Raw genomic sequence first — 23663 nt, forward strand, 5'->3', positions numbered from 1 at the left:
ACCTCCCAAGTAAGAAGATACACTTGGAAACTTTCACTGCCACTTGGTGTGGTGATGCACACCTGTAGTCCCAGTACACAAGAGGATCACAGACTTGAGGATAGCTTCAGCTACATAGCGAGACCCTGTTTCAGAATAAATAGTCAGATGTGGTGGCACATGCTTGTAATCCCAGCATTTGGGAACCTGAGACCGGAGGATCGTTGTTCGTGGACAGCCTCAGCTATGTAGTGAGGCCCTCCGCAACTCAGTGAGACCCTGTTTCAAAATAAAGAATAAAAAACAGGGCAGGGGGTGTAGCTCAGAGGTCAAATACCCCTGGGTTCCATACCCAGACCCACACAACAAAAAAAAAAAAGAATAAAATAGGGCTGAGGATGCAGCTTGGAGCTAGAATGCCCCTGGGGTCAATCCCTAGTACCATAAACCAAAAAAATTATTTTCAGCAAGATTAGCATGAAAATATTCCACAGATCACCTCTTGGAAAGTAATGGAGTCAGATGTGGTGGCAGCACACCTGTAATCTTGAGTGCTTAAGAAGCTGAGACTATAGGATCACAGATTCAATACAGTCTCAGCAAGGACTGAGATCTCATTAACCTAGTGAGACCCTGTTTCAAAATTAAAATAGGGCTGGGGGGTGTGGCTCAGAGGTAGAATGCCTCTGGGTTCAATACTCAATACTTTAAAAAAAAGTTGTAGGCTTCATTTTATAGCAATTACCATAGCAAACTACAGGAAAATTTTAGTTTTTATATCCATATGTATGGAAGCCTGGGTTCTCAAAATATTATAATACAAAATACAAGAGTAAATTTGCTTAGAACACTAACCTCGCATGCAGCATCAGAAACTTCAGCCTAATCTGGTCGTGGTGGTGCACACTTGTAATCCTAGTATTTGGGAGGCAGAGAGACTGGAGGATCACAGTTCCTCCAGCTCCAGCTGAGACAGCCTCAGCTACTTAGCGAGGCTTTTCACAACTCAGACCTTGTTTCAAAAACTAAAAATAGACTAAAAGAAAAAAAGAGGACTGGGAGTGTGGCTCTGAGGTGCAGTGCCCCTGGGTTAGGAGGGTGAGGCAGATCACAAGTTTGAGGCAAGCCTGAGCAATTTAGTGAGGCCCTGACTGAAAACAAAAAATAAAAACTCCTAGGGTTATACCTCAGTGATGGAGTACCATTGCATTTAATCCCCAGCACCAACACATATACACAGTCTCACTCCTCTTTTTTTTTTTTCTTTTTTCTTTTTTTTTTTTTTTTCTAGTACTGGGGGTGGAACCCAGGGCATTCTACCTCTGAGTTACACCCCCAGCCATATTTTTTATTCTTTATTTTGAAACAAGAGTCTCACTAAGTTGAAAAGGGCCTCACTAAGTATCTGAGACTGTGAACCTGTGATCCTCCGGTCTCAGCCTCCCAAGTCTGGGGTTACATGCCTGTGTGACCATGCCTGGCTCTTCTATTTTTATTTTGAAGCAGTGTCTTACTAAGTCAATGAGAATCTTACTACTTTCTCAGTTGAGATCCTCCTGTCTCAGCCTCCCAAGTACTGGGATTACAAGCCTGCGCCACCACACCTGGCTTGACTCTTTTTTTTTTTTTTTTTTTTTTTTTTTTTTTTTTTTGGTGGTGGTTCTGGGGTGGAACCCAGAGGCTTTCTACCTCCGGGCTATACTCCCAGACCTTTTTTATATTTTATTTGGAAACAGGGTCTCACTAAGTTGCTGAGAGCTTCACTAAGTAGCTGAGGCTGGCTTCGAACCCGTGTGATCCTCCTGTCTCAACCTCCCAAGCGCAGGGATTACAAGTGTGCGCTACCATGCCCGGCGACTCATCTTTTTATATTAATGTGTTAGATACTATTTTTTCCTCTACAAGAAGGATATAAAGCCTGATTTTCATATGAATAGCAAAATATAGAGCCAGGCATGGTGGGGCACACTTGTAGTCCCAATTTTTGGGAGGCTGAGACAGGAAGATCACACACAGTTCAGGGCCAGCCTCAGCTACTATTTAGTGAGGCCCTTTACAACTCAGACCTTTTTTCAAAATAAAGGATAAAAATCAGGGCTGGGGGTGTCCCTTGGAGGTAGAATGCCCTGGGTTCCCGCCTCAGTACCGCAAGAAGAGTGACTTTTTTTTAGTAAATACACTTTTGTGTGTGTTTGTTTTTGCATTTTTATTGTTCCGTTGGTTGGTTTTTGATGGTACTGGAGATTGAACCCAAGAAGCATTGTATCACTGAGCTATACCCCCAGCCTTATTTTGTTTTTTATTTTGAAACAGGATCTTGCTAAATTGCTGAGGCTCACATCAATTTCACATAAAGTTCTGTGGCAGAGTACAAAGAATAGGTTGAAGCTCTCGCCAGGTATAAACATTTCTTTCAGCTCGGGGTGGTGGCGCACGCTTGTAATCCCAGCATTTGGGAGGCTGAGACCGGAGAATCACGGTTTGTGGACAGCCTCAGCTACTTAGGCCCTCCGCAACTTAGACCCTGTTTCAAAATAAAGAATAAAAAAAAAAATAGGGCAGGGGATGTAGCTTGGAGGTCAAATGCCCCTGGGTTCCATCCCCAGACCCGAAAAAAAAAAAAAATAGGGCTGGGGGTGGAGCTTGGAGGTAGAATGCCTCTAGGTTCCATCCCCAGTACTAAAAAAAAAAAAGAAAGAAAGAAAGAAAATAAATGTCTTTGGGTTTTTTGGTGTGTTTTAGTTTTTTTGTTGGTTTGTTGTTATTTTTGTACCAAGGATGGAACCTAGAGGCATTCTACCTCCGAGCTAAACCCCTAGCCAGATTTTTTGGTTTTTGTTTTTTATTTTATTTTTCTTTGTGGTATTGGGGTTCCTGGAAGCCCTTCTACCTCCCAGACCTATTTTTTATATTTTTATTTGGAAGCAGGGTCTCTTAAGCTAGCTCGGCTGGCTTTGAACCTGTGCGATCCTCCTGTCTCCGCCTCCCAAGCGCGGGGATTACAAGCATGTGCCACCATGCCCGGCTGTTTTTTATTTTGATACAAGGTCTCACTAAGTACCTAAGGCTGGCCTCGAACCTCCTGTCTCAGCCTCCCAGGTATTGGGATTACAAGTGTGCACCACCACACCCAGCATAAACATTTTTTTTTTTTCAGTACTGGGGATGGAACCCAGGGGCATTCTACCTCTGAGCTACACCTCCAGCCCTATTTTTTATTCTTTATTTTGAAACAGGGTCTCTTATTGTGTGTGTGTGTGTGTGTGTGTGTGTGTGTGTGTGTGTGTGTGTGTGTGTTACTGGGGATGGAACCCAGCGGCATTCTACCTCCGAGAGACACCCCCAGCCCTACTTTTTTTTATTCTTTATTTTTGAAACAGGGTCTCACTGAGTTGCAGGGGACATCACTTAAGTACCTGAGGCTGTCCATGAACCCCGATCCTCTTGTCTCAGCCTCCCATATGCTGGGATTACAAGCGTGCACCACCATGCCCCACCAGCATAAACATTTCTTTAAAATGTCATTAGCTAGCTGGGCATGATGGCGCACACTTGTAATCCCCGTGCTTGGGAGGCAGAGACAGGAGGATCTTGCAGGTTCGAAGCCTGCGGCGCTGGCTGAAGAGACCCTGTTTCCAAATAAAAAATATAAAAATAGGTCTGGGAGTGGAACCCGGAGGTAGAAGGGTTTCCAGGAACCCCAGTACCACCAAAATAAAATAAAATAATATAAAATAAAATAAAATAAAAATAAATTGTCATTAGCTAGAACTGGGCGTGGTGGCGCACACTTGTAATCCCTGCGCTTGGGAGGCTGAGACAGGAGGATCGCACAGGTTCAAAGCCAGCCTCAGCTACTTAGTGAGGCTCTCAGCAACTTAGTGAGACCCTGTTTCCAAATAAAATATTAAAAAATAGGTCTGGGGTATAGCCCAGAGGTAGAAAGCCTCTGAGTTCCACCCCCAGTACCACTAAATAAATAAATAAATAAATAATAAAATAAAATATCATTAGCTAGACATAATGGCACCCAGATAATAGTGTGGGGTGGGGAAGGGTACTAGGGATTAAGTCCAGGAGCATTCTAACTCTGAGCCAATCTCTAGCCCCTTTTCATTAGAGAGAGATAATACTGGGAATTGAACCCAAAGGCATTCTACCTTCGAACTATATCCCCAACCCTTTTTATTTATTTTACTTTTTGTGGTACTTGGGATTGAACCCAGGGGACTTCTACCTCCAAATTACACCCCCAGCCCTATTTTTTTTTTTCTTTATTTTGACACAGGGTCTCACTAAATTGCAGAGGGCCTCACTAAGTAGCTGAGGCTGGCCCTGAACCTAAGATCCTCCTCTCTTAGCCTCACAAACCCTGGGATTACAAAAGTGAGCCACTATGTCTGGCTTTTTTTGTTTTGAAATAGGGTCTCACTAGGCTTCTGAGAGTCTTTACTACTTGCTGAGACAATCCTCAAATCTGTGATCCTTCTGTCTCAGCCTTCCAAGTATTGAGATTACAGGCATATGCCATCACTTCCAGCTTTGATTAGTGATTATTTTTGATGAAGATTGAACCCAGGGGCATTCTATCTCTGAGCTGCATACACCCCCAACCCTTTTTTAAAATTAATTATTTATTTTTGTTTGTTTGGAAACAAGGTCTCACTAGATTTTTGAAAGCCTCACTACATTGCTGAGGCTATCCTTGAACCTGTGATCCTTCTGTCTCAGCTTCCCAAGCACTAGGATTACAGGCACCACACCCATCTAATTACTGAGTTTTTGTTTTGTTTTCTGTTTGTTTGGTGGTACTGGGGATGGGACCCAGGGGCTTTCTACCTCTGGACTACACTCCCAGACCTATTTCATATTTTACTTGGAAACACGGTCTCACTAAGTAAGTTGCTAAGAGCCTCACTAAGTACCCGAGGCTGGTTTTGAACCTGCGCAATTCTCCTGTCTCAGCCTCCCAAGTCCTAGGATTACAAGCATGCGCCACCACGCCCGGCTTTTAATTACTGAGATTTTTTTTTATTTATTTATTTATTTATTTATAATTTTTTTTAATTTTATTTTATTGGTGCACTGTATTCATACATCATAGTGGGATACAAACTTTTGTAGACATACATGCACACATCGCCCAGTCAGCCCCCACCCGATCCCCACCCCATTCTCTCCCCATCCCTCCCTCCCATGCTTGGCTTAGTGGTTGACATCTAGTATTATAGCAATTTATCCAAAATTAAAAATGATAATCTCACATAACAGTTTCATTTGTCTGATACCAAGCTTTTGATGACTTAAAGATAACATTTCAATATTTCCTTTCGCTCTCTTTCCCACCAGAGAACATTCCTTTCTTTTTTTTAGGTGAAACTATCATATATTTATTTTTCAGAAAAAAATCTATCCTGATATGGAATATGGACTCTAGATACCCAAAACAATCTCGAAGCAAAAACATAGCTAGAAGATGTATATTTTCTGATTTCAAACCATATAAAGCTACAATAATTGAAACAGTGTAGTACTGTTCTAAAGGCAGATATATAGATCATTGGAGTTAAATACAAGCCTAGAGCTAACTTCTTCCCTATATTGTCAAGTTATTTTTGACAAGGTTTCCACGAAGATTTGGTGGTGGAAATAATAATCTTTTAACTAAATATTGTTGAAAAATAATAATTACATGGAAAAGAATAAAATTGGACCCTTACCTAATCCCACATACAAGTATTAACTCAAACTAGATAAAAGACCTAAATATAAATCTTAAGACTATAAACTTTTAGGAGAAAATCTGGGTCATAAAACCTCACAACATTGAAATTGGCAGTGATTTCTTGGATATGATTTCAATGGCACAGGCAACAGAAGAATATACAAACTCCCTAAAAATTAAAAGAAAATATTGTATATCCAAAGACAATGTAAACAGAGTTAAAAGTTACTAATAGAATTGGATAAAATATTTCCAAATGCTATATCTGAAGGTATATTAATATTCCAACTAGAAATCCTAAAAATTAACAACAATAAAGGCAAACAATACAATTTAGAGATAGGTAAAAGACTAACATAAATAATGAATCTCCGCAGATAACCAATCTTAGTTGTCTGTTGGATGGAAACTCTTGTTTCTCTGGTTCTGGTGAGTGTTACCTATTTCTTCTTTGTAGTTAATCTCTTTGAGTATTTTCTCTAGCGCTGGTTTTGAAGACATAAATTCCTTCAGTTTCTGTTTGTCATGGAAGCTTCTTATTTCTCCATCTAATTTGATAGAAAGTTTTGCTGGATAGGAAATTTTTGGCTGGAAGTTGTTTTCTTTCAGAGTTTGGAATATGTTACTCCAAGCCCTTCTGGCTCTCATGACTTGGTTTGGGAAGTCTGGAGTGATTCTAATTGGTTTGCCTCTGAATGTCACTTGGCCCTTTGTTTTTGTTGCCTTTAAGATTCTCTGCTTGGCTTCCACATTGGTCATTTTGACAATTATATGGCGTGGGGATCCTCTTCTCGGACCCTGTCTAAAGGGAGTTCTATAAGTTTCCTGGATCTGTGTATCAACCTCTTGCTCTATATTTGGAAAATTTTCTGCTATTACTTCCTTGAAGAGATTGTTGATCCCTTTGGTATCACTTTCTTTTCCCTCCTCTATTCCAATTATTCTTAGGTTAGCTCTCTTAAGATGGGCCCATATTTCTTCAATGTCAGATTCCTGCTGTTGGATATCTTTTTCTAGATTAGAAACTATGCATTCATTTTTGGATTGCTCATCTTCTAAAAGCGAGATTCTGTTCTCCATGTGGTCTAATCGGTTGTTTGTGCTTTGAATTGAGGCCTTTACTTCATTAATTGCATCCTTTATCTCTTTTTGGCTCTCTCTGAGTTCTTTTCGAAGCACCTCTATTATTTCTACAGTTATTTTCCTGATTTGATCTTCTAGAAATCTGATTTTCTGTTTTATCAGGTTCTGATGTTGTGGGGTTGTGCACATTCATTACTTCAGTGTTATTCCTCTTTCCCATGATTTCGGAGGTTTGTGCCTTCTCTGGGTTCTTCCCTTGGGTCACTATGGCTTCACTTAATGTGCTCTGGATCTCGAGTCTGTATTATCTCAGACCCTACTACTCCTTTACTGGGTTGTATCACAGAGTCTCCGACCCAGGGAGTCGATAGAGGCTGCTTTAAACTATGGGGGGTGCCAGGTTGTACGCTCTCCTATGGTGTGATATCTCTGCCACCACCACTCCCTCACTGGGTCAAGTCCCAGGAGGCACAATACTGGGATTTCTCCTCTGTGGCCCGCAATTTGACTCACTGTTCTTGAGTACGTAGATGTAGCTGTACTGGACTCGGTGAATTCACTGCTGCTGCCGCCGCCAGTGGCAATATGGCGCCTCGGCCACGCCCTCGGCCATGAGGCTGGCGTATTTTTTCTTCTCTGGTTTTGATTTCCACTCTGAATCCCTGCAGCGTGTGCTGAGCTCAGCCACTGGGAGCTTTAAATGCTGTCTGCGCCGAAAGATCCCGCCTGGCTGTTCCGCATCGGCTCACCTCGGCTTGCTGTAGCCGTCCGCTGAGTTCGCCGCTGCCGCCGGCAGTATGGCGCTGCTGCCGCGTCCTTGGGCGCGTGTGTCTCCTCTGTGGCCCTGAGCTCTGTTCTCAGTCCGCTTTCTCTCTGGAGCCTGGTGGTTTTTTTGTTTTTCTGGTGATGGTGTTTTCTGGCTATGAAAGGCGCTCTTTTTGTGGTAATGGAGATTGGTTGTTAGCGGGACTCTTAAGCCCCGCTTTTCTCGGTCGCCATCTTCCCGGAAGTCTCCCCTATTTTATTTTTGAATCAGGGTCTTGCTAAATTGATAGTCTCACTACTTGCTGAGGCTGTCCTCAAACCTGTGATTCTCCTGTCTCAGCCTCTCAAGTGCTGGGATTACCTGAGATTTTTAAAGAAATGTTTACACCTGGAGAGCTTCAATCTATCCATTGTACTCTACCACAGAAGTTTGTGTGAAATTTCTGAGATATATAGTTTAAATCTGGGATAAGACTAAGACACTGATACTGGGCATGGTGTGGCATGCTGGTAATCACAGTACTTAAGAGACTGAGACAAGGATGGCAGGTTCAAGGACAGCCTCCACAATTTAGCAAGATGGGGGTGTAGCTCAGAAATAGAATGCACCTAGGTTCAGTCCTGAGTATCGTAATGTGCATGGGCACGTGTGCACATGCGTGCACACACAAAAAAAATGACACTGAAAATACAAGTCATAGCAGCCAGCAGTGATCACATACACTTGTAATGCTCGCACTTGGGAGGCTGAGACAGGAGGATCGCACAGGTTCAAAGCCAGCCTTAGCTAGTTAGAGGTTCTCAGCAACTTAGTAGACCCTGTTTTCAAATAAAATATAGAAGAGATATGGGAGTGTAGCCCAGAGATAGAGGCCCCTGAGTTCCATCCCCAGTACCACAAAAAATAAAATAAACCCAGTCGTAGCTGAGTTTGATGGTACATAGCTGTATACCTGTAATCCTCGATTTCGGGAGACTATGACAGGAGTAGTTCAGGTTCGAGGCCAGCCCCAGCAACCTAGTGAGATTTGGGGCAACCTAGAAAGACCATGTCAAAGTAAAAAGAAAGGGCTGGGTGTAGCTCAGCGGTAGCATGCCCCTGGGTTCAGTGCCCAGTACCCCCACAGCTGCACGCAGTTATCCCTTTGACGTCACTGTTCCCTTGTGCAGACATCACTCAGCTCCCACAGCTTCCATGTAGCCCTGAGGCGAACCTGGGCTGGGGGGAGAATGTTGCTTGTTCAGAGTTGCTTCTATACCTTATGTGTCCAAAGCTTCACTATATCTAGGCCACAGTAGACACGTGGTGACCAAGGTCCTTGCTCATGTTGTATACAGATTTTGACTATAGTATGACGAGAAAAGTTCCCTACTGCAAAATAATGGCGTGGCCCCAAAAGGGATCCAAAAGCAGGTTTTCTGGAACAGTTTACTCATATGTGGCATCATGACTCATTGTGTTGAAAGAGGGTAGTTATTGGAGAATGAGCCCGAGGCGCTCTACCACTGAGCCGTATTTCAGCCGTGTGTGTGTGTGTGTGTGTGTGTGTGTGTGTGTGTGTGTGTGTGTGTTCCTGAGGACGGAACCCCAGGGGCATTCTACCTCCTAGCTGCACCCCTAGTCCTATTTTTTCTTTTTCTTTTTATGGTGGTACTGGGGTTCCTGGAAGCCCTTCTACCTCCGGGCTACACTCCCAGACCTATTTTATATTTTTGAAACAGGGTCTCTTACGCCAGCGCGGCTGGCTTCGAACCTGCGCGATCCTCCTGTCTCCGCCTCCCAAGCGCGGGGATTACAAGCGTGCGCCACCACGCCCGGCGTCTCCCAGACCTATTTTTATATTTTATTTGGAAACAGGGTCTCTTAATCCAGTGAGGCTGGCTTCGAACCTGCGCGATCCTGTCTCTACCTCCCAAGCACGGGGATTAGAAGCTTGCGCCACCACGCCCAGCCTATTTTTTATTCATTATTTTGAAACAGGGTCTCACTGAGTTACAAAGGGCCTACACTAAGTAGCTGAGTCTGTCCACAAACCATGATCCTCCTGTCTCAGCCTCCCAAATGCTGGGATTACAAGTGTGCGCCACCACACCCGGCACCCTTCTTATTTATTTTATTTATTTATTTATTTTATTTATTTATTTATTTATTTTTATTTATTTTGTGGTACTGGGGGTAGAACCCAGGGGTTTTTCTGCCTCCAGGCCATATTCCCAGACCTATTTTTATACTTTATTTGGAAACAAGGTCTCACTAAATTACTGAGAGCCTCACTAAGTAGCTGAGGCTGGCTTCAAACCTGTGTGATCCTCCTGTCTCAGCCTCCCAAGGACTGGGATTACAAGCATGCGCCACCACGCCCGGCTAATTTTGTTTTTTTTTAATCCAGGGGCATTCCAAACTACACCCCCAGACCTATTTTACTCTTTATTTTGAAACAGAGTCTCACTAAGTTGTGGAAGGCCTCACAAGTTGCTGAGGCTCACCACGAACCTACAATCCTCCTCCCTACAATCTCAGCCTCCCAAATACTGGGATTACATGCATGCATCACTGTGCCATTATTCATTCACTAGTGAGGGAGATTGTGGGGGTAATTGCCCAGCGAAAAAGTGCCCCATCTTGCCACTTTTTCCAGCTTGGTTCCTGTTTTATCTCCACCACACCAACATTTCTCCAACCACCAGGCCTTAGTATGCAGCGTCACGTTCTCTCCCCACAGAAGCCACGAGGCAGTCTGTGGCTCACACTGAGTGCTCCTTAGACGGCCTGGATCCAGTGGTGCTTCTCTCTCCAGTGCTTGCTCTCGTGAGCTGCCTGAAGGGCCGAGGAGTAAGAGCTGCTCCCTGAACATGCTCTCCTTTCCTCCCCAGATACAGCCAGCGCAGCGCAGTCCAAGAGAAGGAAATCCAAGTGAGCACGCTGACGGCGACCGATGCTTGTAAATGTGTGAATTTCACCAAGAGCAGCTTTTGAGCTGTGACTTTTTTAAATCTATTTCTGTACAGTTGGTCATTTTAATACTGTGGCCCTTTTCCTAGTCCTGCCACCTGTTTCACAAAGTGCAATGGGAAGCAGGTCTGTCGGCCCTTGTGGTGTTGCAAGATGAAGTTCAAGGTTTTAAAATGTTGCCATGTATTAAGAGGAGCTAATGCCATTGTAAACGTTACTAGTTTCACACTTCCTAAGCAGCCTAGAGTACAGGGTGAGCATTTTTAGATCTTTGAATGATATATTGTGCTGTGGAAGTACTGTGTGTGAATAGCCATAGTGAGGGCAAAAGCAATCTTGTCATTTGGAAATGTAAATAATGTTATTATATAGTGTTTTGGATGTATGTGTTGTAGAAATGGACCAGTGAATAAAGAAAATCTAAGGGTTTGTACAATGTGAAATAGTGAATGTGTTACATGGCATTGTCATAGAACTTGACAGTATGTTCCTGGTAAGAGACCACTGGATAAGCCAACTTTTTTTGTTTTTTTGTTTTGTTTGTGGTACCAGGGATGGAACCCAACGGCATTCTACCTCCAACTTACATTCCCAGCCCTATTTTTTACCTTTATTTTGAAACAGGTCTTGCTAAGTTTCAGAGGGCCTAAGTAGCTGAGGCTGGTTGCGAACCTGTGACCCTCCTGTAGGCGTATGCCACCATGCCTAGACTGAACTTTTTTTTTTTTTTTTTTTTTTTTTTTTTTGGTGGTACTAGAGGTGGAACCCAGAGGCTTTCTACCTCTGGGCTATACTCCCAGACCTTTTTTATATTTTATTTGGAAACAGGGTCTCACTAAGTTGCTGAGAGCTTCACTAAGTAGCTGAGGCTGGCTTCGAACCAGTGCGATGCTCCTGTCTCAGCCTCCCAAGCGCGGGGATTACAAGCGTGCGCCACCACGCCCGGCTTGAACTAACTTTTTCTTTGGACCATAAGTGAGCACACACAGCCTTCTTTGTGAATTACACATACCACACCTGAAATACCATCTGGCAAATTTGGAAATTGATATACTTGTTTATTCAGTGCTTTGGCTTTGAAGAAAACTAGCCCTGTTCAGCCTTTTACCAGGTACTTTGATATATATTGGTCAAATTTCTTTTGGTTACAAATAACAAAACCAATTTAGGATCAAAGTCCACCCAAGATTTCCTAGAGAAGAAACGTTGAGCAGCCCAGATAGCACTTTATACCTCACACCTCTGCTTCCCCATGCATGTGGTAGATTGCCCCAGACAACTATTTAGATCTCCATTCTTTTTTTGTTTGGTTTCTGTGGCACTGGGGATCGAACCCAAGGCCATTTTATATCCAAACTACACCACCAGCTCTATTTTATTTTATTTTATTTTATTTTATTTTATTTTGTTATTATTTTGTGTGTGTGTGTGGTACTGGGGGTGGAACCCAGGGGCCTTCTACCTTCGGACTATACTCCCAGACCTATTTTATATTTTATTTGAAAACAGGGTCTCACTAAGTTGCTGAGAACCTGAGTAGCTGAGGCTGGCTTCAAACCCATGCGATCCTCCTGTCTTAGCCTCCCAAGTACTAAGCCACCACGCCCGGCCTATTTTAATTTTTTGAAACAGGGTCTCACTGGGTTGATGGGAGTTTCACTATTGCTAAGGCTGTCCTCATACCTGTGATTCTCCTATTTCAACCTCCCATTACCTTGAGCATTCGTCACCAAGCCCAGCTTCCTCCATTCTTTAGATAAACCCAGCCAGGCGTGGTGGCGCACGCTTGTAATCCCCGCGCTTGGGAGGCAGAGACAGGAGGATCGCGCAGGTTCGAAGCCAGCCACGCGCGCTGGCTTAGGAGACCCTGTTTCCAAATAAAAATGTAAAAATAGGTCTGGGAGTGTAGCCCGGAGATAGAAGGGCTTCCAGGAACCCCAGTACCACCAAAAAAAAAAAAAAAAAAAATTAACAGAAGAGGCTGGGCATTGTAGCACACACTTGTAATCCCAGTACTTGGGAGGCTGAGACAGGAGGATTGCAGGAGTTCGAAGCCATCCTCAAGCTACTTAGCGAGGCCACTGGCAACTCAGTGAGACCCTGTTTCAAAAACTAAAAAGACAGCTGGGCATGGTGGCGCATGCTTGTAATCCCCGCGCTTGGGAGGCTGAGACAGGAAGATTGCACAGGTTCAAAGCCAGCCTCAGCTACTTAGTGAGGCTCTCAGCAGCTTAGTGAGACCCTGTTTCCAAATAAAATATAAAATAGGTCTGGGAGTATAGCCCAGAAGTAGAAAGCCTCTGGGTTCCACCCCTAGTACCACCAAAAAAAATAAATAAAACCTAAAAAAAAACCTAAAAAGACTAAAAAATAGGGCTGGGGGTGTGCCTCAGAAGTAGAATGCCACCTGGATTCCATCCCCAGTACCCTGCCAAAAAAATATATTAGGGCTTGGGATGTCACTTGGAGGTAGAATGCCCCTGATTTCCATCCCCAGTACCACCAAAAAATAAATAATAAGTCTGAGGTAGCTCAGCCCTATTTTAGCCCAGAGGTAGATGCTCCTGGTTTCAGTCCCCAGTGCTACAAACAAAACCAAAACCAAATTTTATATATATATATATATATATACTATATATATATATATATATATATATATATATATATATATATATATCTCACAGACTGGGCATGGTGACACACACCTGTTATCCCAGCTATGCACAAGGCTTAGGCAGGAGGATGGCAAGTTCAAAGCTAGAATGAGCAACTTAGTGAGACCTGTCTCAAAAAGGTTTGGGGATGTGGATTGCCCTGGGTTCAATCCCCAGGAACACACACACGCCAGAATTAGAGTCAGGTTTCTACTTTTTTTTTTTTTGGTGGTGCTGGGGATTGAACCCAGGGACATTCTACCTCCAAGCTATACCCCACCCGAGTTTTTATTTATTTTCACTAAATAGCTGAGGTGGGCCATGAACCCTGATCCTCCTGTTTCAGCCTCCCAAGTACTGGGATAACAAGCCTGTGCCATCACACCCGGCTCAGTTTTCTACCTTTAATCCAGTTCTGTTGTTAAGTGGGCAACTCCCAAGTTACAGGAGATATTCTGTGTTATATATTTCAGAGATGTCTACTACATCCCACTTTTTGGCTGCCCTATTTCTCATTAGCATACCCAGCTTTTTCCCTTTCCTGGCTCAATTCTTTCTTCAAAATGTATATAGTCTCAGCCAAGTGTGGTGGCTCACACTTATAATCCCAGCACTTGGGAGGCTGAGACAGGAGGATCGCTCAGGATCGAAGCCAGCCTCAGCTACTTAGTGAGGCTCTCAGCAACTTAGTGAGACCCTCTTTCCAAATAAAATACAAAACAGGTCTGGGAGTATAGCCCAGAGGTAGAGAGCCTCTGGGTTCCACCCCCAGTACCACACACACACACACACACACACACACACACACACACACACACACCAAAAAAAAAAAAGTATATAGTCTTGCCGAGCATGGTGGCACACACTTGTAATCCAAGAGTTTGGGAGGCTGGGACAGAGGATCACAGTTCACAGACAGCCTCAGCTACTACTTAGTAGCTGATTGTTAGATTGCAACTCAGTGAGACCCTGTTTTAAAGTATAAAAAATAGGGCTGGGGGTGTAGCTCGAAGGTAGAATGACCCTGGGTTTCAACTCTAGTACTAAAAAAAATTAGTCTCTAAAGCCCGCTATTTCTGTTCCCATCATACTCAAGCCTTCAGGGAGTTCCCTGCTTGGGCCCCGTCCTGTGTCTGTGTGAGCCACGGCCTTTTTGCTATATCTTCTAAAGCTAGACTAAGACCATCCCTTCCCATTAACTTCTGTGCCATAACTCAGAGACCAAAAGAATGTATCAGAGCCTGTCATGCTCTCTTTGAACTGTCGTAATTTATATGTGTCTTATATCATATGAATTCTCTAAAAATTGGTTTTTATGAGTCAGACCCCACATTGTCTGGTTCTGTTCCCAGTGAACTTACCAACCCACTTCCTCTCCCATAAGGCACACACGCCAGAACCAAAGCCAGCATAGTGCCGTCCTGTGCCTCCACAGTGCTGAGATCACAGGGGCCCATACTCAGCTCAACTCAGGCAGAAGGCATGATGTGCTTTAAATAAATTTTTATTTGTTTTTCTTTATATTAATTTTTTCTCCCATAGAGGAACAGCATTACAATCTAACAATCAGAATCCTGTTACACACATACACAGGCATGCCACATGACCAGGTCAAGGTGGCTGTGTCCTTGAGTCTGTTGACACATCACAACATGTCAGCCAAAGTTTCCTCATTTCAGCCAGTCTCAACACAAAACACCCAACAGGGATGCACTCAACATGTTGGTTCCATTTGGAACTAAGTGGCAGGGTTAAGAGGGGGAAGTGTTAGAAGCAGGCTGTGGTGTGTCTGCATTCAGTCCCCTCACACAAAGCTACGTGGATCTGGGGAGGCGTCCAAGAGCTCTGATAGGGTCCTTGTTGCACCTAAGACGTGGGTCACAGCAAGTTGATCAGTGGGTTCCAGGCAAAGGGCTAAGGGGCAGGCATACTCCAAAACAGCACCAAACTGCACTCACACACACAGTGCCTGCTGAGGCTAGACTAGCCAAGTTCAGAAAGTGACACCAGCTCAAGGGAACCACTCAAGACTCACTGGGAAAAACTGGAAGTTGCCCTTTGATGTAAATGGGACACACTCTAGAAACAGGTCTCTCTGGCATCCTTAGTTTTGGCAAAGTGCTGGTAATATTGACATTAATACTTACACACACCAATACAAACTTGTCCAGAGTTTCCTAAAACAGCAGTCGAGACAGACTCTCTAACCTCTTCTCCTGTCTAAGGTTGCATAGGACTTTGTGAATTCTGGTTCCCTCGTGTATTCAAGTTCTGTGGTTTAAGGAAGAAATCCTGAAGCATGCTCAAGGTGAAAGGCACATACACAGTCAATACAGTATGACAAGGTCTGATGCTTCAGGAGTTAGACTAGCAGGAGACTTAGCAGTGTTGGTTCTTAGAAATGTACACACAAAATATTGCCACACTCAAATGCTACAGGATCTATAGGAAAGTCCAAAATAATGTATGTCTTGCAACCAGCCAGGTGAGAGAGTGAAGGGTTCTAAAACTACAGGGACCTCCGTAAATAAATGTAAGGAGCAGAGCCTTTTGAAATGTAAGCCAAGTGCCCTATCGCTCCAACTTCCCCCAACAGCAGGACTGTGGGCACTGCTCAGGACTGAGCCTAGGTCCCAGGTGCTAGTAAGGGTAGGCAAGAAGGGTTGGAGGGAGTTTCAGCTATTGGAAATGCTGAAGACCCTAAGCTGGCTGTGAAGTGTCCAAGGGGTAACTGGAAGAGTAAAGAGTATAATAGGTTACACTGAAGAACTTGAGAGTGAAGATGTCAACCACTAGGGCCCTAGTGAACTGATGTGGGGACTCCGATCTGCTCGTAGTGTTGATTTGGCCTTGGTATAGGAGACCCCAAAAGGGCTTCCTCTGTCCCCATCGCAAACACCCATGGGGACATCCCCTCTCTTCCCCACACATGCCTAAGGGCTATAGGGTCAGGGAGGGCAGCTGCCTTTGCCCTTATGGGAATGCAGAATTTTCTCCAACCCCAGCTTGGCTATGACGCCTGGAAACCTGGAATTGGGGTAAAGGGGAAGACCTATGTTAGTATGTAACAGGAAATCTTAAAGTTTCAAGGAAGAGCACACACTAGAAAAACACAGCTAGAAAGAGAATGGGAAGCAATTCAGGGCATCCCAAGAGGCTGTTGCTGGTGTCTAAGCCCAGAATTCAGTCCCAACAAGAGCAGGGGAAACCTGGCTGCCCCCCCACCTAGGGATTCAGGTTCCTTCCTCTAGATACTTAGTGGAGGAAGAGGAGAGGGAAGCCATAGGGTACCCATTTCTCCCCAGCAGCCTAGAAAAGAAGAGCCCTGGGGGAGAAAATGAGAAGACTGAACCTGCACAGGGACATTTGAGGAATAAGGATAGTGGGGCTCCTGGCCTCCTACCCAGGAGTGTTTATTAGCCATTCTGAGCAGGGTATGAAATATAAGGCCAGAGGCAAGATGAAAGGCTGAGCTGTCAAGCCTTGGGATGGCTTCACCCCAACACTTGTTCTCTTCAGCATCATTCTTCTGCATTCTTAGGGGGGGTCCTTTCCCTGCTTAGAAGCCCTCTGGCCTGCATCTCCATCTCTCTAGCACCTTGGGCACGAGAAGAGTTGGCCAGGATAGCAGGCCTGCCCAGTTTCCACTCCAGGGATGGCATCTCAAGCTAGGGTGGCAAGGTACTAAGCCCTTAAGACGCGGGGCATGTAGGGGGGTCTAGGAAAATATTTGGAAGGTTTGATTATGGGAAAGGAAGTGGGGGCAGACTCCGGGCTCCAGCCTGAGAGCAGGGCTTGGCCTCTCTGAGCAAGCACAGTGCCAGCTCCCATGGTGCCCTGCTCCTTACAGCTTCTCAATCTGTCTGTCCTAACTACATCTCCAGTAGGCTGCCTGTTCCCTCGATTCCCTCCACCATCTTTTTCTAACACATGTCACTGTCCTCTTTCACATACTTTACCTTTCCAGGCCTACGCAGCTTCTAGGAGTCTAGCCCCCATGGGCAGAGAGAAGGGAGAAACTAAAAGCAAAGGACTGTGGCCCAGGCTGCACAGGTTGTACCTGGCTGGTCAGGGTTGGGCTCAGAGTCCTCTTCCTTTGACCATTTTGAAGGGAAGTCCTGGGAATGAATAATCAAGGAATCAGGTGTGAGTGTAATGCCAAACCACAGGAAAGGGAATAGTGGAGAGTTGAGGATGGGAAGGAGCCAGATCAGGGTGGAAGAGGCTCTCAGAAAGAGGGGTGGGCCACCAGGCGTGGTGGCGCACGCTTGTAATCTCCGCGTTTGGGAGGCTGAGACAGGAGGATCGCACAGGTTCAAAGCCAGCCTCAGCCACTTAGGCTCTCAGCAACTTAGTGAGACCCTGTTTCCAAATAAACTATAAAATAGGTCTGGGAGTGTGGCCCGGAGGTAGTAAAGCCCCTGGGTTCCACCCCCGGTACCACCAAAAAAGAAAGAAAGAAAAGAAATGGGGGTGGGCCAAGAGGGCAAAGGTGAAGGGAGAAAGGGATGGAGGCCAGAGAATTTGGAAACATGGAGCATCAGGAGTTGAGAGGATAGAGGATTAGGCAGGCTGAGTATGGGGAGCTGAGGGCTGGAGGGCATTCGGAGGTGAATTAGAGGATTAGCTATGGGGAATGGAGGGAGTGAGAGGAAGGGCCATCATCCCACCTCACATACTCCAAGGAGGGAGGCTGTGGTGTCCAGCCCCAGGCGGGCTTGGCCGCCCCTCGAGCAACGCACTGGCTGCTGCAGAGGGGACTGATGGGGATTGGGAGACAGCGAGGGATTCGTGGCGCGGCTGGTAGACGCTCAGTAGTTGAACTGGCGTTGGCATGGCTGGTAGACGAAGCTACCCTGGTGCTTGGGCCGGCGCGGACGGCTCTCCCGGGCACGATTCTGCCGCTGCACCACCTTGGCGCTCAGCGCGTGGCGCTCAGCCCGCTGCCGGGCCCGCTGCAGCCGCCGAGCCTGGCCTGCCTTCTCCAGCAGCACCGCCCGCGCCGGCAGAGGGGCAGCGGCGTGGTGCAGGGCTCGGGGTTCACGGGGAGCGGGCACCAATTCTCTGCAGGAACAGAGTGGGGCTGGGTCAGGGCGGGCCCAGAGGGGCGGCTGGGGAGGCTGTGTCTCCACCCTGGCCTAGGCATGATGCTGTTTCTGCTGAGTAGGATGCTGGACTCTATTCTGGCGGGTAGCCTTCCCGCAAGCCAACCCTGAGATGCCTCCTCGGTTCTACCCCCTGGGACAGGTCAAATGGACTCCCGGGCAGGGCTCTGTCCCAAGCCCCTAGCAGGCTTCGCTCCTTTGCCTCCAAACCCAGCCCAAGCCTCTCAGCCGTCTCTAAACCACGCCCCCTAGGCCACGCCCACCCACCTGAAAGCCCCGCCCATCGGCCACCGGTACTTCCAGAGCCCGCCAGGCTCGGGTCACGTCCCGCCCGCAGCCTCCCACCTCCCTTCCATGCTCACCCATCGCTGAGGCTGAGGTCGCCGTCTGGCAGGACAGCGTCTGGGTGTGGGGACGGGGGCCCAGGCTCCAGCACTATGGTGCTGCCGGTGACGTAAACGGACATGCTGGGGTGCTCGATGAGGAGGTCCTCCAGGGGGCTGCTCTGGAGGCGGGCGGGCCCGAGGCCGGGCCCCTCTGCAGTAAAACAGGCGGGAGGGGTAACAAACCAGCTCTCGTCCATCAAGGAGGGCGCGGGCGGGGGGCGGCCCGCGGGGGCGGGGGCAGCCCCGGGGCTGGAGGGAGCCGCGTAGCTGTCTACGGGGCGCGGGGAGGGAGCCATGCGGAGGAGGGGAGCAGCGGGGAGGACACACACACACCGGACACAGGGGGCGGGGAGAGAGAGGGCAAAGTTAGTCAGACCCGCAACCCTGCCCTCCGTGCCACGGAGCGCCCACAGGCCAGGAGTCTCGCCCTGCCCCCCTGAGGTGTGGGCCCAAAGAGGAAGGGGCCGTGGTACCCCACCTGCGGGTCACTGCCCAGCAGGCCTAGAGCACTCCCTAGCCCCCAAGCAGCTCCCTGTGCACTGCGGGCGTCAGCCCTTCAGATGACTTCACAGGCTCAAGAGTCAGGGTCCTGGCCCCGCCTCACCCGGCAGGTCAATAATGAGCCAGCCGTCCACTTCATCTTCCTCCGAGACAAAGGCGCCGGGGCAGTCGGAGTCCTCGGGCGGCGAGGGGGTGCTGAAGAAGAGACTGGTGAAACGCTGGAACATGGTGGGGCAGTGAAGAGGCCTCACAGAGGCGCCCTGTGGCAGTGCAAAACCCTGGGAATCACGGAGAAGAGTCAGAGCTGCGGACCAAAGGCTTGAGACATCACCCTAAGCCTAGAGCTGACAAGAGCCCCCCTGAGCTGTATGGGGAAGTTTGGGGAGTGTGAGCTTTCTCTTTTTCTTTTCTCCCCCCTCTCCCAGTACTGGGGATGGAACCCAGGGGCATTCTACCTCGGAGCAACACCCCCATCCCTATTTTATTCTTTATTTTGAAACAGGGTCTCACTGAGTTGTAAAGGGCTTCACTAAGTAGTAGCTGAGGCTGTCTGCGAACCTCAATCCTCCTGTCTCAGCCTCCCAAATGCTGGAATTACAAGCTTGTGCCACTATGCCCCCACTGGGAGTATGACCTTTCTACATTCGAATTCAGGCCTTTCTGTCTTCCCAATGAATTTAGGAAATTATTTTCCGGCAGGGCCTGGTGGCGCACACTTGTAATCCCAGCATTCGGGGGGAAGAGACCGGTGGATCACAGTTTGTGGGCAGCCTCAGCTACTTACTGAGGCCCTTTTCAACTCAGGGAGACCCTGTTTCAAAATAAAGAATAAAAAAATAGGGCTGGGGGTGGAGCTTGGAGGTAGAATGCCCCTGGGTTCCATTCCCAGTACCCCCAAAAAAGGAAGTTATTTTCCTGTGCCTTTGTTTCCTAAATGACAATGATGATAGTGCCCTCTGGGCCTTTATAAAAATTAAATGAAGCCAGGTGCAGAGGCGAGGCTGTAATCCCTGTACTTGGGAGACTGAGACAGACTCAGCAATTTAGCCAGACCTTCAGCAACTTAATGAGACTGTTGCCAAATAAAAAGGGCTGAGGGTGTAGCTCAGAGGTAGAATACACCTTGGTTCAATCCCTAGTACCACACACACACACACACACACACACACACACACACACACACACACATATTTTAAATGAATTGGGCTAGAGGTGTAGCTCAGTGGCAGAGCATGTATCTAGTAGTGGCACACACCTGTAATCCCACCTACTTGGCAGTCTGAGACTGAAGGATTGCAAGTCTAAGACCAGCCAGGGCAACTTAATGAGACTCTGTCTCAAAATATAAAAGATACCCAGGCCTGGTGGCACACACTTGTAATCCCAGTACTTGAGAAGCTGAGACAAGAAGATCGCAGTTTGAGGACAGCCTCAGCAAGTAGTGAGACTTGCATCAACCTAGTGAGACCCTGTTTCCAAATAAAAAGGGCTGAGGATGTAGCACCAAAGTAGAATGCTCCTGGGTTCAATCCCCAGTATTGCAAGGAAGGAAGAATTAAGTAAATTAAGCACTTATGAAGTGCTTAGAACAGTGTCTGGGCACACAGTAATGAGTACCTGATAAACTAATAAACTAGTTGGAAGCTGGGCCTGGTGGTGCACGATTGTACTTCCAGTAACTTGGGAGGCTGAGATAGGATGATCACAGATTTTCGCCAGCCTCGGCTATATAGTGAGGCCCTCTGCAACTTAGTGAGACTCTGACGAGATCAGGTGCATTCAGGGTGGTATGGCCAGTGAGACTCTGTTTCAAAGTAAAGAATAAAAAATAAGAGCCAGGCCGGGCGTGGTGGCGCACGCTTGTAATCCCAAGCACTTGGGAGGCAGAGACAGGAGGATCATGCAGGTTCAAAGCCAGCCGCGCTGGCGTAAGAGACCCTGTTTCAAAAATATAAAATAGGTCTGGGAGTGTAGTCCGGAGATAGAAGGGCTTCCAGGAACCCCAGTACCACCAAAAAATAAAAAATAAAATAAAGAGCCAGGCATGGTGGTGCACCCATGTAATACTAGCACTTGGGAGGCCCAGACAGTAGGATCACGGTTTTCAGACAGCCTTAGCTACTATTTAGTGACACCCTGTTTCAAAATAAAAAATAGGGCTGGGGGTATAGCTCGGAGGTAGAATGGCCCTGGGCTCCATCCCCAGTACTGCCAACAAACAAACAAACAAACAAATAAATAAATGGCTGGGGATATAGCTTGGAGGTAGAATGCTCCTGGGTTCAATCCCCAGTACTGCAAATAAATAAATAAACAAACAAACAAACTAGTTGGTGTTTTCGTTTTTGTGGTGCTGAAGATTAAACCCAGAAGCATCCTATCTCTGAGTTACATCCCAGCCTTATTTTTTCATTCTTTTACTTTGAAACAGGGTCTCACTAAGTTGCAGAGGGGCTCACTAAGTAGCCAAAGCTGGCATGAACCTGTGATCCTCCTGTTTCAGCCTCCCAAGAACTGAAATTATAAGCATGTGCCACCACTCCCAGCTAAACTAGTTATTACAATGTGTTTTAAGGACATGGAAAGAGTGATGTGTATGACCAGGCTCTGTCTGGGAAGATCTCCAGAAGACTAAACTTCCAAACAGGACCTTGAAGAATAAATAGGATTTCTCCAGGAATAGAAAGAATTGCCATATTGTAAGTGTTTATCATCATAATATATCTAGCATTCATGTATCAGGCAGGTACTAAGCAGCTTCCCTTCCGTTACCTCACAACAAATATGGAATGTGAGCAGGACTCTCTTCTCTTTTACAGGTGAAGAAAAGAAAGGTAAGGTGAGACTCAGAGAAAGAAGTTTACTTGCCCAAAATCTTACAGCTAGTAAAAGATAGGTGGAGCCAGACATGGTGGCACACACCTGTAATCAAAGTACTAGGGAGGCCCAGAGGAGGTTCTCAGGTTCAAGGACAGCCTCAACAATTTAGCAAGACCCTGTTACCAGATTAAAATAAGGGCTGGGGGGCCAGGTGTGGTGGCGCACGCTTGTAATCCCAGCATTCCAGAGAAAGAGACTGGAGGATCCCAGTTCGTGGACAGCCTCAGCTACTTACTAGGGCCCTTTGCAATTCAGTGAGACTCTGTTTCAAAAATAAAGAGACTAAAAATTAGGGATGAGAGTGTAGCTTGGAGGTTTCTTTAGAATGCCCCTGGGTTCCATCCTCAGTACCACACACACAAAAAGGGCTGGAAGTATAGGTTGGAGGTAGAATGCCCCTAGGTCCAGCCCTCAGAACGACACACACACAAAAAAAAACAGGTGGAAGCCGGGCATGGTGGCACACGCTTGTAAACCCAGTATTCGGGAGACTGAGACAGGAGGATCTGGTTCGTGGACAGCCTCAGCTACTTAGTGAGGCCCTCTGCAACTCAGTGAGACCCGGTTTCAAAATAAAGAATAAAAAGTAGGGCAGAGGGTGTGGCTTGGAGGTCGAATGCCCCTGGGTTCCATCTCCAGACCCACAAAATAAAAAAAAAGAACATTTGAATCTATGCAGTCAGATTCCAGAGTCAGCACTCCATCACTTCCTTTGCTGAGTGTCTGGACTAGACATTTTTAATTTGATGACTGGGGTCATGGTCTATGTGTATTTTTCTGGAAGGAAGGACCTTGGTTTTTATCAAGGAAATAGCAGTCTTTGACCCTAGAGACTAACAAGCACTCCAGGAGCCTGTGCTGTTTAAAAAGTGCTAAGAAACCCTACAGAACTGCTACATCTGACCAAGTGATTGGGCAAGCCTCAGACATGTCTGTCAGATAAGTTGTGAAGATCATATCCTCATAGCTCCCCACCCCACCCCCCGCCTCCTTTTCCTAGACTCCAGCTCAAGGGTGGCATCCCTTGTTAGAAGAAAGATCAGGCTGCCTGGCTACAAAGAAACAGCAGGTCATGGGAGGTGATGGTGGAGGGAGGGAGCTGTCACGTCACAGGAACCCTTAAGGATGAACACTGAAGATTGGACCAGGACCCAGAAATCCTGGACTAGAGACACAAAGGTGGTGGCTATGGATTTTGTTCTCAGTCCAGTTGACAATCTGAAGTTTAGAGAGAGAACAAATCTATCCAAAAACACATGGCTTGATAGTGGTGGGGTCACTGAGCATTGGGTGTAAAGTACACACCATTAGGAAAGTCTCAGCAGGCCATCTCTATAATATTATGACACTGGGAGACAGGAAGGTCAGAGAACTTGACCCCGTCACTACACCTCTGCCCACAGAAAGGCCGGGGCTCCTGGCATGTATGTACCAGAGCACCCACTGCAGAGCATACACTGGACCTCCTCAGTTACAGGAAGGCTCAGGGGAGAGGACCCCTGCCTGAGGTGCCCGCCCCTCTCCTGACCACTGAGGGAGCCTCTTGGATTTTCTTTCCTAGCCCTGCCAGCTTCCTGGTTCTCAGATTCCTAGCTCTGCTCCAGGAAGAACCATTCCCTTTAATAACTACAG

At 46.7% G+C, this 23663-nt stretch overlaps 2 protein-coding genes across 4 annotated transcripts in view; one reads left to right on the top strand and one right to left on the bottom strand.

Moving 5' to 3' along the window:
* NCOA6 (nuclear receptor coactivator 6) overlaps positions 1-10470 on the top strand; it is a gene marked incomplete at both ends in the record, with an annotated part of 76259 nt that extends 65789 nt beyond the window's left edge. For both annotated transcript variants that reach the window (XM_080716309.1, XM_080716310.1), the window contains one exon: positions 10427-10470. In XM_080716309.1, the coding sequence (XP_080572435.1) occupies positions 10427-10470 (44 nt within the window). The remainder of the gene's footprint in view (positions 1-10426) is intronic.
* Positions 10471-17970: 7500 nt separating this feature from the next.
* On the bottom strand, positions 17971-19378 carry TP53INP2 (tumor protein p53 inducible nuclear protein 2; the record flags this gene model as incomplete). Of its 2 annotated transcripts, none has more annotated exons than XM_080716604.1 (3): positions 17971-18223; positions 18627-18801; positions 19255-19378. In XM_080716604.1, 3 exons carry the CDS (start codon positions 19376-19378, stop codon positions 17971-17973), a joined length of 552 nt encoding a protein of 183 aa, XP_080572730.1. The 2 variants fall into 2 exon arrangements, with proteins under 2 accessions (XP_080572730.1, XP_080572729.1); XM_080716603.1 differs by having other exon boundaries at positions 18627-18921.
* Positions 19379-23663: the final 4285 nt, after the last annotated feature.

Source organism: Muscardinus avellanarius (assembly GCF_963383645.1).
Source record: "Muscardinus avellanarius genome assembly, chromosome: 19".
Taxonomy (NCBI): domain Eukaryota; kingdom Metazoa; phylum Chordata; class Mammalia; order Rodentia; family Gliridae; genus Muscardinus; species Muscardinus avellanarius.